The 13,783-nt window shown below is 44.4% G+C and overlaps 1 protein-coding gene across 5 annotated transcripts in view; it reads left to right on the top strand.

Annotated features, from left to right (window-relative positions):
- The window catches only part of CCNI (cyclin I), a 50,545-nt gene that overhangs the window by 12,919 nt on the left and 23,843 nt on the right, over nucleotides 1-13,783 (top strand). For 3 of the 5 annotated variants that reach the window (XM_007066490.4, XM_037896730.2, XM_043544820.1), the window contains one exon: nucleotides 7,475-7,631. In XM_007066490.4, the coding sequence (XP_007066552.2) occupies nucleotides 7,518-7,631 (114 nt within the window). In that variant the 5' untranslated portion in view covers nucleotides 7,475-7,517. Of the gene's footprint in view, nucleotides 1-1,924; nucleotides 2,125-7,474; nucleotides 7,632-13,783 lie in introns of those variants that run through there. The other 2 variants (XM_043544821.1, XM_043544822.1) reach the window with 2 other exon arrangements.

The raw sequence follows: 13,783 nt of genomic DNA, 5'->3' as shown, positions 1-13,783 counted from the left end.
AGTTTCAGCCTTCAGGCTCCTTGGCAAGTTGCCCATGGTGCTCTGAGTGCTGCAAAGGTTATGTGCCACTTTGGCTTACAGGGACACTTTCAAGGGCTTAATTTTATTGTAGTTTTTTTTTTTTCCCATCCCATTTCCAGTTTATTTACCTCCTGAGTTTGGAAACGAAATGTCTCTCTTCCATTTGGCAAATTTTGATTTTCCACCCCCCTTCTCTTAGTCCTAGTGGTGACTCTAGATTCAACATTCTCAGAGGTATTTAACCCTTCTTCGCTGCACCTGTGTTATTAATTCAGGGCACTTTTGAAAGTGTCCCTCAGTCCTTTGCTGTCAAGCTATTCAGTGAGGTACAGGTGCTCTCTCTGATCACCTGGTGCTTCTGTGCAATGGAGCAGCTGCCTCTGTATAAATCATTAACCTCTTGCTCCTCCTCACTCCTGCTGGTAAATTGTATCGTCAAGGGCTTGGTCACACTTTGGTTCATAATGAAATATTCTCAAGAGACCAGATAACCCGTATCAGTGAGGTTTATTGCTAAAAGTCAATAATAGAATAGTACAGGAAAAGTTCAATATGATGCCAGTTTCCAGGAACATGTCCTGTGTAGCATTGTTGAATTCAACTTACAAAGAAGGTTTGCTTCTGAAGTGACACATTTCAGCTAATGCTTTTTAGAGGATGATTTTACAAGTTACAAAACTCTTTACACATCACTCAAATCCACCCCACCGGTTCCTACCAGCTCCTTAACTTGTTCTGTATCTTCCTTATCTTTGTTTTGGCGACTAGCATTTCACGCTCTGGTCCATGAATGTACCTCCCGGGCTTGTACCAGGTTAGGACATTAATGTACTTTTGCCTTTGATGAGTTACCTATTTTCTAATGCCAAAGCTGACTTCAGTTTTGTAAAGTGTTATTGGATACTTAGCATGAGTGAACAGGATTATAAAAAGGCATAGGCTGATTCAGGCCATGTAACAGCTAGAAATATATACACAGTATAATGTTATATTGATATTGTGGGCTTAATGCATAGTAGTTATATGCAGTGTGAATAAAATATAACCGCAGCATGTATTGGTCTACCCTCCCTCCCTCAGGTGTAGGTGCCCACTCAGCTCGGGGAAGAGATTCAGATTGCCCCTCGTCTACACTCTTGGGGATGAGTCAACCCTCTAGGGTGGGTTTATGACTTTCCCTTGAAGTCTGGGTTTATAAAATGACTAATAGATCTTGTTCGTTCATGTATGTAGTTTGTTCATCCATCAAAGATACAGCATGGATATTAATTGTTGTAATTGTCTCTATTGGATAAGTCATCCAAGTATCACTAATTACAAGCCCACAATAGAATTATGAAAATAGTCTTCATACTGACATTTTGTCGCATTCTCTTGTATACAGTGGAAAAAGGCAACACAAAAAGTGAATCATGATCAAGTGGGTATATGATAGCATACAATATATTAGTGCCTTTTGTGTAACTGTCTGTAAAATATATATATAAAAATATACCTAGCCTACATTCCATTACATATTGACTGTTGTAGTCAAAGAGAAATGAAGGCATGTATGATATAACCTGGTCACGTTTGCGCTAAGCTGTTAAGACTCTCCTGGTTCAATAGAAGGAAGTTTTAATGCTCAGCCCACTGCTAATCTTGTCTGCTGCATTTATTAAAGACGTGGGTCAGACACCTCTCTTTGGGCAGCCAGAATTGTTCTTTATTTTTTTTTTAAACACTGCAGTGTGACTCTTGCATTGCATCAGTTGATTTCTTATGAGGAGAGGCAGTGATTGGCCTGCCCTGCGTTGCCCTAGGACCGGTACTACCCTTAAAATCTTATGCGATACACTCCCTCGCTGACTGTTTCCTTCTGTTGCAAGAGCTGGACCTTTTTTCACCAACCAGGCGTCACTGTTGGGAGGAGAGGGGGCTGAAAGGAAGAAACGTTCTCTTCTGAGTCCATTGCTTTCTTCTCTTGCATCAGTTACTTCCTCACTCTTTTAGCTGTAGTGCCCATAGAAACATCTCTTGCCGGGAGTGGGAAGACCAGTGGGAGCACTGACTGTCTCAGAAGAATCCCTGTGTAGAGTGTCTCATGAGAGGAACGGTTGCTAGGTAGGAGATACTGGCTAAGGGTTTCTTTGTGCAAAGGGGTTGGGAGCACACTTTAAAGCGTGACCTTTGGAAGAAGAGGTTAAGCAAGAGTGAGTGACTGGACTAGAGTGCAGTGAAATCCATTTGTGCTATAAACATTGTTGGAGTGGGTGTTTTGGTCATGATATAGGAAAAACAATTGACAACTGCTCGTATAAACTAACTTTTTTTCAAAACTCAGCCTAGAAAAGAGTATAGATTTTGCTCTCCTTAGAATCCAAAGATTTGCCAAAGTGTGCGCTCCTTTTCTTCTGAAGGATGGAATCCAGCCTTGAGTGGAAAAAAATCTCTAAGGGTCCCAGACCTTCCGCCATTAGAGACAATGGGAGGCTTGCCATTAACTGCGATGGGAACAGAATCGAGCCCTGTGTTACCAAAGCTGACTGTTATGGCCTGAATTGTGTATATTAAACAAAATAACTGGAGGAGTAAAATCGTGAAAGATTGACTTTTGCTTGAAATCTGTAGCCCCTTTGATATTTTATGTCTGGAGTTTAAGGCCTGGCTAATTATGTTTTCTGTGCTAGGAAATCAAGGTATGATATTCACAAACATTTTAAATAAAGGGACATGATGTTCAGGGTAAAGTTCACTCATGCTTCTTGTGAAGCATGAGGAGAAAGGACCTCTGTGCTTCCAAAACAGCCCTTGAATTTTGTTCCCAGGACTCACGCCTTTGAAGCTGCTGGTTTGAGGTATAAGAACAGAGTTTAGGCAGTGCTTTAGGGGGCTGATCTAAAACCCATGGAAGACGGTGAAGTCTTTCCATTCGCTTTAGTGGGCTTTGGATCAGATCCTAAAAGCACTGCTTGTCCCGTCCCCCGCTGCCTCGTTCATTCTCTCTTTTTTTTTTTTTTTTCCCCGTGTACTTATTTTATCTCCTATAAAGTTAAGTGTTCACATAAGCCTTTAATTACAGTCTTTTCCAATTCTGTACCCTACAGTGCAGTCTGACAGGCTGCAGTTGATGTCCTGTTGGATGTTACCCAGCTAGGATTACCTGTATAAAGAATGTTTCATTACTTAGCAGTTACATAGCAACTGAACTCCTAAGGGTCTAATTGAATTTGAAAATAAGTTATGTCCAGCTGTTGTGCTGTGGAGTCCCTGAAAAAAATCCAGTTTTATTTAGGAGGTGTGGAAGACTGATTTCTGTGACGTGGGAGCTAGTGTTATGTTTTATCTAAATCTGTTCGTAAGGACCAAATTCAACGGGTGTTGAAATCAAAGGGAGTATTTCCATTGGCTTGTTTTAATTGCAGTTGGATCGGGTCCTAAATTATTGTAACGTGCTTCCTAAATGTAGTCATCACAGCCACCAATATAGGAAGCTAGAGTCTCCCCCGCCTGGACCCTTGTGTTGTCACGCACACCTGTGCAAAGTGAGTGTCGAAGACCATTATTGTGACTTGCTGGTGTTATACACCCACTCTGTGCAGGTGTGAATGACCGTGAAAGGCAAGGGTGGATCAGGCCCCAAGTCTATATTTTTGGAACCAGCAGTTCCAATTCGGCACACCTTGAAGTTCGGAGGGAGTTTTGCCAGTGGGTGTGGGATTGAACCCCATCTGTGTGAATTAAGTCTACAGGCCTGATTCGATCTCTCACTAGTTTTACAGCTGGGTAACTCCAGTGGAATTACTCCTGATTTATCCTGGTGTTAGTGAGGTTTGTTATTGTCTCCCCCTGAGAAGAGGTACTTGTGAAAAAGCAGTAAATGAAAAGTACAGCAGTTACCCACATGGAACAAACCCAGAGAATGTAACAGGGCAACTTCCCTTCTGCTTTTAAAAAGAAACTTTCCCCTGTGAAAATGGTAAAAGGGTACTGCACTTTAATAAAGATTTATTCTGTGTAAATCCTCAGCTGATCCATTAGAAGCCAATATCAGGTATTTTTCATAAATTTTAAAGTATTTTGAATTCGTTTAGAACAGGGGTCCGCAACCTTTCAGAAGTGGTGTGCCGAGTCTTCATTTACTCACTCTAATTTAAGGTTTCACGTGCCGGTAATACATTTTAATGTTTTTTAGAAGGTCTCTCTCTCTCTAAGTCTATATATTATATAACTAAACTATTGTAGTATTGTAAAATAAACAAGGTTTTCAAAATTGTTTAAGAAGTTTCATTTAAAATTAAATTAAAATGTTGATCTTACGCCGCCAGCCCACTCAGCCCACTGCTAGTCTGGGGTTCCGTTCACCTAGGCCGGCAGCGGGCTGAGCGGAGCCTGCGGCCGGGACCCTGGCTGGCAAGGGGCTGGCAGCCAGAACCCCAGACCGGCAGTGGGCTGAGCGGCTCAGCCCGCTGCCGCTCAGGGTTCCATCTGTTGGCTCCTGCCAGCCGGGATCCCGGCTGCCGGACCCGCTCAGCCCGCTGCCGGTCTGGGGTCCCGGCCCTGCCCACATACAGTGGGTACCTACCTTCTCCCTGGTTCTGGCCATTCTCTTCCTCTCTCTCTGCACTGAGCTGAGGGTGGGAGTGCACTGAGCACAGGGCTGGGGGTGAAGGAGCAGGCTGGGGGTTGGGGTGTAGGGTCTGGCCTGGAGCTAGAATGAGGGGGGGGCTCAGGGTTGGGGAGGAGGTTTGGGTGTGGAGCGCTTACCTGGGCAGCTCCCATTTGGTGGGAGGGTTGCAGGTGGGAATGTGTGTGTGTGGGGGGGGGGGGGGGGGGGAGGTGCAGGAGCACCCGTTTGGTGCTCAGGGTAGGGGTGGGGATGGGGATGTGGGGGGTGCAAGAGTCAGGGCTGGGGCCATGTGTGGGGGATCCAGAGTCAGGGCTGGGGTCGTGGGGGGGTGAAGGAGTCAAGCAGAGGGCTGGGTGTGTGTGAGGGGGATACAGGGCTCAGGGCAGGGGCCTTGGGGGTGTGCAGGGCTCAGGGCAGAGGGCTGGGTGTGTGTGTGTGGGGGGGGGGGGGGGTCAGGGCAGAGGGCTGGGGTCATGGGCTGCTCACCGCACAGGGCTGGAGGGGATATGCCCCGCTTCCCCAAGGCCCTGCCCCTGTTTCTTCTCTTGCCCCTCCCTCCCCCCCCCCCCCCCCCAGCATGCTGACTCAGCTCATCAGCTGATCGGAGAGGAGGAGGAGGAGGAGGAGGAGGAGGGGTAGGAACCCAGCACACTGCGGGAAGAGGCAAGGGAGCCGGCAGGACCAAGCTTCTGCCCCTTGCCCCCGCGGGAGGGGGCAGGGAGCGGAGAAGAGCGGGCTGGGCCAGGCTGGATTTTTAATGGCACGCTGCTGCCTGCCGGGACCCTGACAGGCAGCAGCGTGCCATTAAAAATGGGCTCGCGTGCCATAGGTTGCCAACCCCTGGTTTAGAATATTCACTGGGAACTTGAATCTGGAAATCGCTCCATCCATTGTCACTCTGGTTCGTTACTCTAGTATTAGGCTGGCATAGGGTTGGCTAACAAGCTGGGGGTTTAGTTTGTTCGCTTCACTTTGAAGTGCTTGTTTTGGAAGAATCTCAGAAGAGGTGAAATTCAGCCTATGCACAGAGATCACACAAGGTGTATACATCACTTAAACTGTACTTGAGGGCTTAAGTGGGATTGAAGAGATGTTTAGGCCTTGTGCATAGTCCGAGTGGGGTGAATGGCACCTATTAAGAACTGCAGGAATCTTAGCAACAGATAAAAAACTTGGTTTAGTCTCCCTTAAATTTGTGGTACAGCGTACTGAATCTGCCTTTTAAAAAAAAAACAAACAAACCATTTTTGGTCTGGGGGAATCAATTTTCTCTTGTCGTTGCTACTTGTGCTGTTACGTTGATGGAAATAGTAGCAGGCTATCTTATTTACTGTACAATTTGACAGAAGCATGAACTACATTATATTCATAAATCTAAGAACCGCAGTCTTTGTAAACAGCCTGGCCAGGAGTTGGCCAGCCTCCTCCGTATCATGTTTCAGATTTCACAAGAGAGCACACAAATAGTTCAAAGTTTAAATACTTTCCCATGGACTTACATTTACAGCATGAATCGTTTTGCCTAACTGCCTTAGTACAATCAAGAAATCTGTGCTCACAAAAAGTGGCAGGTGATATCTAGCTGACTTAAATAACAGACTTAAATCTTTTTCTCTTGAAAACATCTTTTCTCTGATTCAACTATATTAAAGGGTCCGTTTAAAAAACAATTTTTTTTTTGCTTAAAATTGTAACAAATAACGTCTAAGTTTTAATTCTGAAAGCTATTGAAGGAGAGGGCATGCTTCTGTGCCCCACCCCGAACCCCTTTTCATTTGTTTACTTGGTGCATTTGTGGGAAGATTTTACAAGTAAATGGGACTTGTGCGCCTAAATTCTGTAGGCTTCTGTGGGAAAATTTTCCTCCTTGATTATCTAGATTGCAGGGCATTTATGCCTTTTCTCTGCTAATGAGTTTTGTATAGATTCTCACTAATGTTCCAGCTGAACTGGAATTAGTGATGGGTGGCTTCAGGTTAGAGGAGCCTGGTCTGCAGTAGGGGTAACGCAGGTTCAGCTGCCTTGGAATAAACACTGGTTGGGTTTTTTGTATTTTAAAAATGTTCCCTAGTGTAGACATAGCCTTAAAAACTGACATGTGCAGTCAAGTTCCTCTCCACAGTTGTTGACTCTAACCTACCTTAATTACATCCAAGAGTAGTTTTCCTGTCCTCCTAGGTATCATTGCAGGATATGTGAAGCCAGTTGCAATTTCTGTGAATTATAAACCACATTATGGGTAAAACTTTCAAAAGTGCTGAAGTGACTTAGGAATCCAGCTGACGTTGGGTGTTTTGCCCTTGTGGATCAGCTTTCAGGATCTGTTCCTAAATTCAGTAGTGCATTATTTACACAATAGACCATGTCTATGGAGCAGTGTGTAAGCATCAAGAATTCCTGACAATGGATCTCAAATAGATACGATTTTTCTTTCTAAATATGTTCTTGATGGGAGTACTGATTGGTTAAAGCAGTTTGATTATCATGTTAACCACTTTAGGAAGATCCTAGTGTCTGGGTGTAGTGCCCTGCAGTGGTGCCCAGACTTTAATCTACTTTATGATCTATATAATATGTTTTTAATAATCATCCAAAGTATTTGGTAGACAGAATTGCATTTAATGCTCACAGCTGTTTGTCCTCTCATTTTCACCATATATATAATTTTTAAAGCATTCATTTCAAATATTTGTCAGGGGCTGAATGGTAAATTGTTCTCCTCTTTATCCTTGATGTGTATGTAGTTCCATTTTGTGCAACTCTTGAGCTGTAGCAGTCTTTATTCTTGTTTTAAATACGTAGGCCTGACACAGTTGTGTCACTGATTTGTATTTGCTTTTGCAGGTAGCTGTATCCAGTTGGGTGGTAGGCGGATCCAAGGATTATCATGAAGTTTTTGGGGTCCCTGGAGAGCCAGAGATTGTCTCTCCTCTTGGAGACGGCAATCTCTAGAGAAGCTCAGATGTGGAAAGTGCATATGCCCAAAATTCAGCCCAATCAGGTAAAGTCTCTTATGTACATTTTTTTACTCTATGGGAATATTTTCTGGCATATTTTTCAGTGAATAACTGAACCCGTTACATGAGAAGTGATCCTACTGCCTGGGGGAGGGAGGTTAACCTTTAATTCAATGTAGTGACTAATGCTTTGTTTCAGGAACATACCCACAGTCTGAGGTACAGAACGTGGTGTACGGAATACAGTGTTAAATCACTGCTATTTCTTTTAGAAGTACTCACACACATTTGGTTTTATTAAACTGACACTGTGAATTGCCCTGATAATTAATACACGTTTGCTGCTATACAGTCAATTTGAAAAGCAACTCAATTGTGTTAGGTTAAGTTTGACTTACAATATATTATTGTTGAAATCCTGGGCAATTTTCTACATGAAGCATCCTATTGCTGCTCTGTGTGTTACTGCTGACATTAGCTTGGTGTGCGGTCACTCCCTTCTGAATTTTCTTATTCAAACGTGGGGCCTTTTCTGCTACCCTTACTCATGTTGGGCCAGATTTTCCGATAGCGTATATTGGTGTTACTCCGTTGACTTAAATGGAGTCACTCCGGTTTACTCTACCTGAGGATCTGGCATGGTGAATAATACCCTACTCCATGAGTAGTCCCACTGATTTCAGAGTAGTGTATTACTTAGTGTAACTAAAGATGGCAGAACTGAGCACAGAATTGGCATTGTAAACAGTGAGTTCCTGCTTGTGTTCTGTGTATCGAAAAACCCCACCTAGCATATTTATTTATGAATGGCCTGTGTGCTATGTACCGGTGTAGTTTGATTTAAAACAAAATATCCCAGTGTCAGGGTGAGGGATTGGACCTTCCCATTCTTTACTCCTGGAGGCTGGGAGTGCATCAAGTCCTACTCTTGGGCCTCTTTGTGGCTGACACAGAGAGAGAACAGTATTGATGGGCTCTGGAAAGGAAAAAGGTCCATCCTTGCTTAGCTTGGTACACAGAAAACACAGGAGTGCGGGCACTCAGTAGCTTCCATTGACTTTGGATATTTACTGGAAACCAATATTGTAGCCACAGATCTGTATCTCTATGCAGACAATATCCAGGGCACTTAATTACAGATGTGCCCAAGAATTGGTTATTTGCATTCAAAGCATCAGTCGTTCTTTGTAACAACTATTGCATTGTAAAATTGGTTTAGTGCCCACTGAAGTACAGGTTCTCCAACCATGGTATGTTTAGGTGGTAATGGTTGTTTGAATTCAGTCTTTACACCTTGCTATGGCTACAGTCTTGCTCTGGGTCTTCTTTGGAACTTTTCTGTGTTAGTGGATATTTCAGGACCTTGTCCTGTGGGGTTGACTTCAGTGGGGCGAAGGGTACTCAGCTACCCACAGGATAGGTATGTAGTCAGTGACATTAATTTGACGTTGTAATGTGTCTGGCCATCTGCAGATATGAAAACGGGGAGGCAGCGTTACCAGATTCTGTGAAAGGTCAGAGTGGTATAAAGTCATGGAAACAGTCTTGATTAATATTTGTGATACCTGCAAAAATCCTACAGTGTTCCTTTTCAGTAGAAAGTCTAGTTTCAGAATTGATTGATTCAGGTTTGGGATTCTATTATGCCATAATGCCATTACACATAAGGTTGACTTTTTTTCATTCTGATTGCTGAGTTAGGATTCATGCTTGGAAAAGTTTACTGGCCTTGAAAAGGTTTTTGTACTGGTCTACCCAAGCACTTCCAATCTTGGTAGGTCATTAAAATCACATCATTTTAATGATTATCTTGCATCTTTCCATACTTCAATTCACACATGATTCTATCAGCTGGAATGCCAGACTGCTTTGACACAATATGAAATGTCGTTTTCTAGCATTAGCGACTCCAGAGAAAATAATCACTAAATCAGGTTGAAATTTAAGCATGTGGGGGTAAAAATACATGGTAATTAGATTTAAATGAATAAAAAGAGAGCAAGCACATGCTGACATGTAAAACTACACAATTTTTATAGGTACTCAGGAACTGATAACCAGCTTTGTAGTGGTATAAAATACTTTTCTAGTGCTTATTGTTCATGAGACACTGGACTTCAGACTGTCACAGATCATTTCATTTTATCAATGCTCATTTTGGCACTGTTTCATGTCATAAAGTTCAACCCATATTATTACCCTAACCCCCCTGTTATCTGAAACAGGGGTATTATTCCTTAGCATCTATTCACTTCATTGAAAATGTTCTCAATAGCCTGAAACATCCAATAACACAAAATCATTTGTCTCCCTTGACCTTCAGAAAATCTAAGATGTACTGGATAGCCAATCCTGGGACTCTGTGGGCACTTAATTTTCATTGCCTGTTATAAGTATAAACTCTATTTTGACGTGGTACTCTGGTTTCCAAATGAAGAAACACACAAGGAAAATCTAATGATCAAAACTGAAAGTATATTTCTCGTTTTTTTTCTGCTATTGAAAATTCAGCTAGGTTCTTGGCTGTTTTTTAAATTCTAAAGGGGGAAAAACACACACAGTTTCTAGACCTTATTGTGCTCTAGTTTAGATCAGAGGTGGGCAAACTACGGCCCACGGGCCACATCTGGCTCGCAGGCCGCTCCTGCCCGGCCCTTGAGCTCCTGGCCGGGGAGGCTAGCCCCCGGCCCTTCCCATGCTGCCCCCTCTCCCCCATAGCCTCACCTCACCGCCGGCGCCATGCTCGGGGCGACAGGGCTGTGAGCTCCTAGGGCAGTGCAGCTGCAGCGCCCGGCCTGACCCGGTGCTCGGTGCTGCATGGTGGTAGTGGTGGCGGCGTGTCCTGGCTCCAGCCGGGCAGCGCGGCTGTAGCACCGCCAGCCACCGGTGCTCCAGGCAGTGTGGTAAGGGGGCACGGAGCAGAGTGGGTTGGATAGAGGGCAGGGGAGTTCGGGGTGGTGGTCAGAGGGCAGGAGTGTGGATAGGGGTCGGGGCGGGAACAGGGGGTTGAATGGGGGCGGGGGTCCCGGGAGGGGCAGTCAGGAAGGACGGGGGGTTGGATGGGGCAGCAGGGGGCCGTCGGGACAGGGAGAAGGGGTGGTTGGATGGGGCAGGGGTCCTGGGGGGGCAGTCAGGAAGGAGAGGGGGGGTTGGATGGGGCGGCGGGGGGCAGTCAGGGGCAGGGGTTCCGGGGGCAGTCATGGGACAGGGAGGGGGGTGTGTGTGGATGGGGCACGGTTTCCGGGGGGGCCGTCAGGGAACTGGGGGGTTGGATGGGGCAGGAGTCCAGGGGAGGGGGGGCAGGCCAGATAGGAGGTGGGGGCCGGGCCATGACCCCCTCCCCTAACCGGTCCTCCATACAATTTCCGAAACCTGATGCGGCCCTCAGGCCAAAAATTCCCCCCTCCCCAATTTAGATCCTTGGAAATAATATATGATAAAGGTATAACATATGTGTACTGCAGTCTGCCGCAGTTTGGTGGGAATTTCTGTCGGGGTATGTTTTGGAAAGCCCCAGTCCCTGACAATAAGTGTATTGCTTTCAGTTTCCCTTTTCTGACCTGTGACACACTGACTCTGCCTGTGTTTGATAGCTCTAAACCAAAGGTTAAAGGGGTTTTTCAGTCTTGAAGAGTCATCTGGCTTGTGTGTTTAGGACCACTTTGCATTTTGTTAGCACTATTAAGTTGTTTGTTCACGAAATTTACATATATACACACACAGTAAAATATTGTATGTATATTGCTTATGATGGTCAGGTGAAAGGGGGGTGACTGGCATGTGGATAAGATCTGAGATATAAAGTTGGAAAGTCTGTCAGAAGTTAGTTTTCTCGTTAACAAGTAACGCTCTCTGTGGCAGTTACGTTCATAGGCCAGGAAAATTTTTTTTAGAAACTTGATGCCATTTCATCTTCCTTTTTCCTTTCCCTGCTTGTTCTGTTTTCTTTTTCCATTCCTCATGACAATGGGAATCAGGAGTCTTCAGTTCATTCCCGTTTTTTCCCCACTGCCTTGTCATGTCACCTTGGACAAGTCATTTTTAACCTCTTTATCCTTTTGCCACCCCATCTGCAAAACGGAGATTATCATCTTTACCCAACTTTGTAAAGCGCTGAGAGATTTCTGGATGGAATGCTCTAAGTGCAAAATAGTATTTTTTGCCTCTCCGGATGTCTGTTTCCAAATGTGGCCATGCACAAAAAGGAAATTGTACTGCTTATGAATTTTGTAGCTATCACTAAACTGGAACTAAACATAAATTAGCACTGTTGGAGACTTCAGAGAGATGCCTGCATCCGATTTCACGTTGGTGCAATTGAGAAACAACCCCACTGAAATCAGTGGAGTTACACCAGTGTAAAACCAGCGTACCTGAGGTTGGATATTGGTCCTAATTCCGCAGTGCTGTAGCTGCCCTTTAAGTATGCCAGTCCTGATAAAGGTTACTGCTTCTCGCAAAATAGCCTGGAAAGAGAAGAAGAAAAAACAAATGGGGAAAGAACAAAACCCAGGAGTTCACTTACTTTAAATTTCAACCAGTAAAATTTACCTGAATTTGAGACATAAAAATTTAATAGCATTGAGTTTGCCCAGAATGTAATACGATGGGTGTTCAAAGGCACTTAAGGAGTGTTCAGTGGGGTTCTATTTATTATTTGTGTTGCAGTCGGTACCTACGATCCCCAGGCCCCATTGTGCTTGGCACTGTACAAACACAGAACAAGACAGTCCTAGTTCCGAGGGGCTTACTATCTAAGTGTAGGACTGGAGACGACAGTCAGGGGAACACAAGGAAACAATGAGGCAATACTGATCAGCATGTGGTCCTGGCACATCAGCAGCCTAACCGTGGGCAAGCTTTTGGGTGGGGAGTTGGTCCAGAGATTTGGGCACCTGACTCCCCTAAGTTCCTGTGAGGCCCCAGCTGTAAAGTGTGCATTTGTGAGGTTGGAGTGAGGGAGGATGGCAAAAAGTCCACGTAGCTAGCAATAACATGACTCCACTCTAGAGGAGATCCAGGTTTGAGAGCAGGTAGGGAATGGGCCTCTGCTGATGCTGGCTAAGATTTGGAGACACGGAGGGAAGGGTAACTGTGTGTTTTTTTTGTTTGTTTGTTTGTTTTTAATCTAGCTTTAGATTTAAACAATAGTGTAAAAAAATAACCACCCATACAAGTTCTAGGCATTTTAGCAGTTAATCTTACATCTGTTAATAACCACCTACAAACTTGAAAAACCCAGCCTGCCGGAAGCATTAAGCAGTTGGAGACAGTAATAAGTCAGTTCAGCCGGACAGTATCAAAGCAGTAGAAAAAGCCCCTTTCCGCCCTCGCCATTTCCAAGTCAATAACTTCAGGTCTCCCCAGGTGTCATGTAAATGGCTTTTTGGTTAAATTGGAAATCAGAATAACAACTTCTTAATTCACACCAACACCTGAATGTCTAAGTAGGACCTGTGACATAGCCAGTAGCTAACGGTCATAACTGGTGCCGCTCTTCCCTGTCTTAAGGATACTTACTTTCCTCTGCTGTTACTCATTTTGAGGTGATAGAATCATGCCATCAGAGACAGCACTGCCACCAACACATTATAGCATATCAGCCGTGCAGTTGAGTTTATTTTGTATCCTGCCATCCAATTAGTTAAAATGTCTAGTCTTAAACCTTTCAGAGGAACATCCAGATTCTTTCATTCTTCAGATGTGCACCCCCTGAAAGAGCATCTAAGAATCCGCAACTGCGAGAGTTTCCTACATGGAGTTAGATAAGTATTCGCAGGAAAAAATATTGTGGGATGTGCATGAGATGACCCCCTTCTGAGCCAACCTCTTTCCTAAAATGTGCCAAGTTCAGTTCTGCAATTCCAGTAAGATCCCTGTTTTTATACACCTCTGGTATGCAGCTGGTGGTCAGTTCACTATCTCACTGCACTCGGGGAAACGTGGAACTAGAGCAGCATTTCCACTTGGAGTAGAAAATACAGCCACAATAATTGCATGGACCTTGGATTATATTAATAGATTTTAGGTAAGAAAGGACCATTATCATCTAGTTTTACCTCCTAATACTTGTCTCTTGATTCCCAGTCCAGTGCCCTCTCCATTGAACCACTGTGCTTCTTTGATAGAGGGGACTGCTTACTCTTCAGAGGAGGGATGGGGAAAGGGTAAGCATGTATTATTATTATTTTTTTTT

This window comes from Chelonia mydas, chromosome 4 (assembly GCF_015237465.2).
Source record: "Chelonia mydas isolate rCheMyd1 chromosome 4, rCheMyd1.pri.v2, whole genome shotgun sequence".
In the NCBI taxonomy this organism is placed as follows: Eukaryota; Metazoa; Chordata; order Testudines; family Cheloniidae; genus Chelonia; species Chelonia mydas.
Note: the sequence above shows the minus strand (reverse complement) of the source record. Positions and strands in the feature narration are given on the sequence as shown.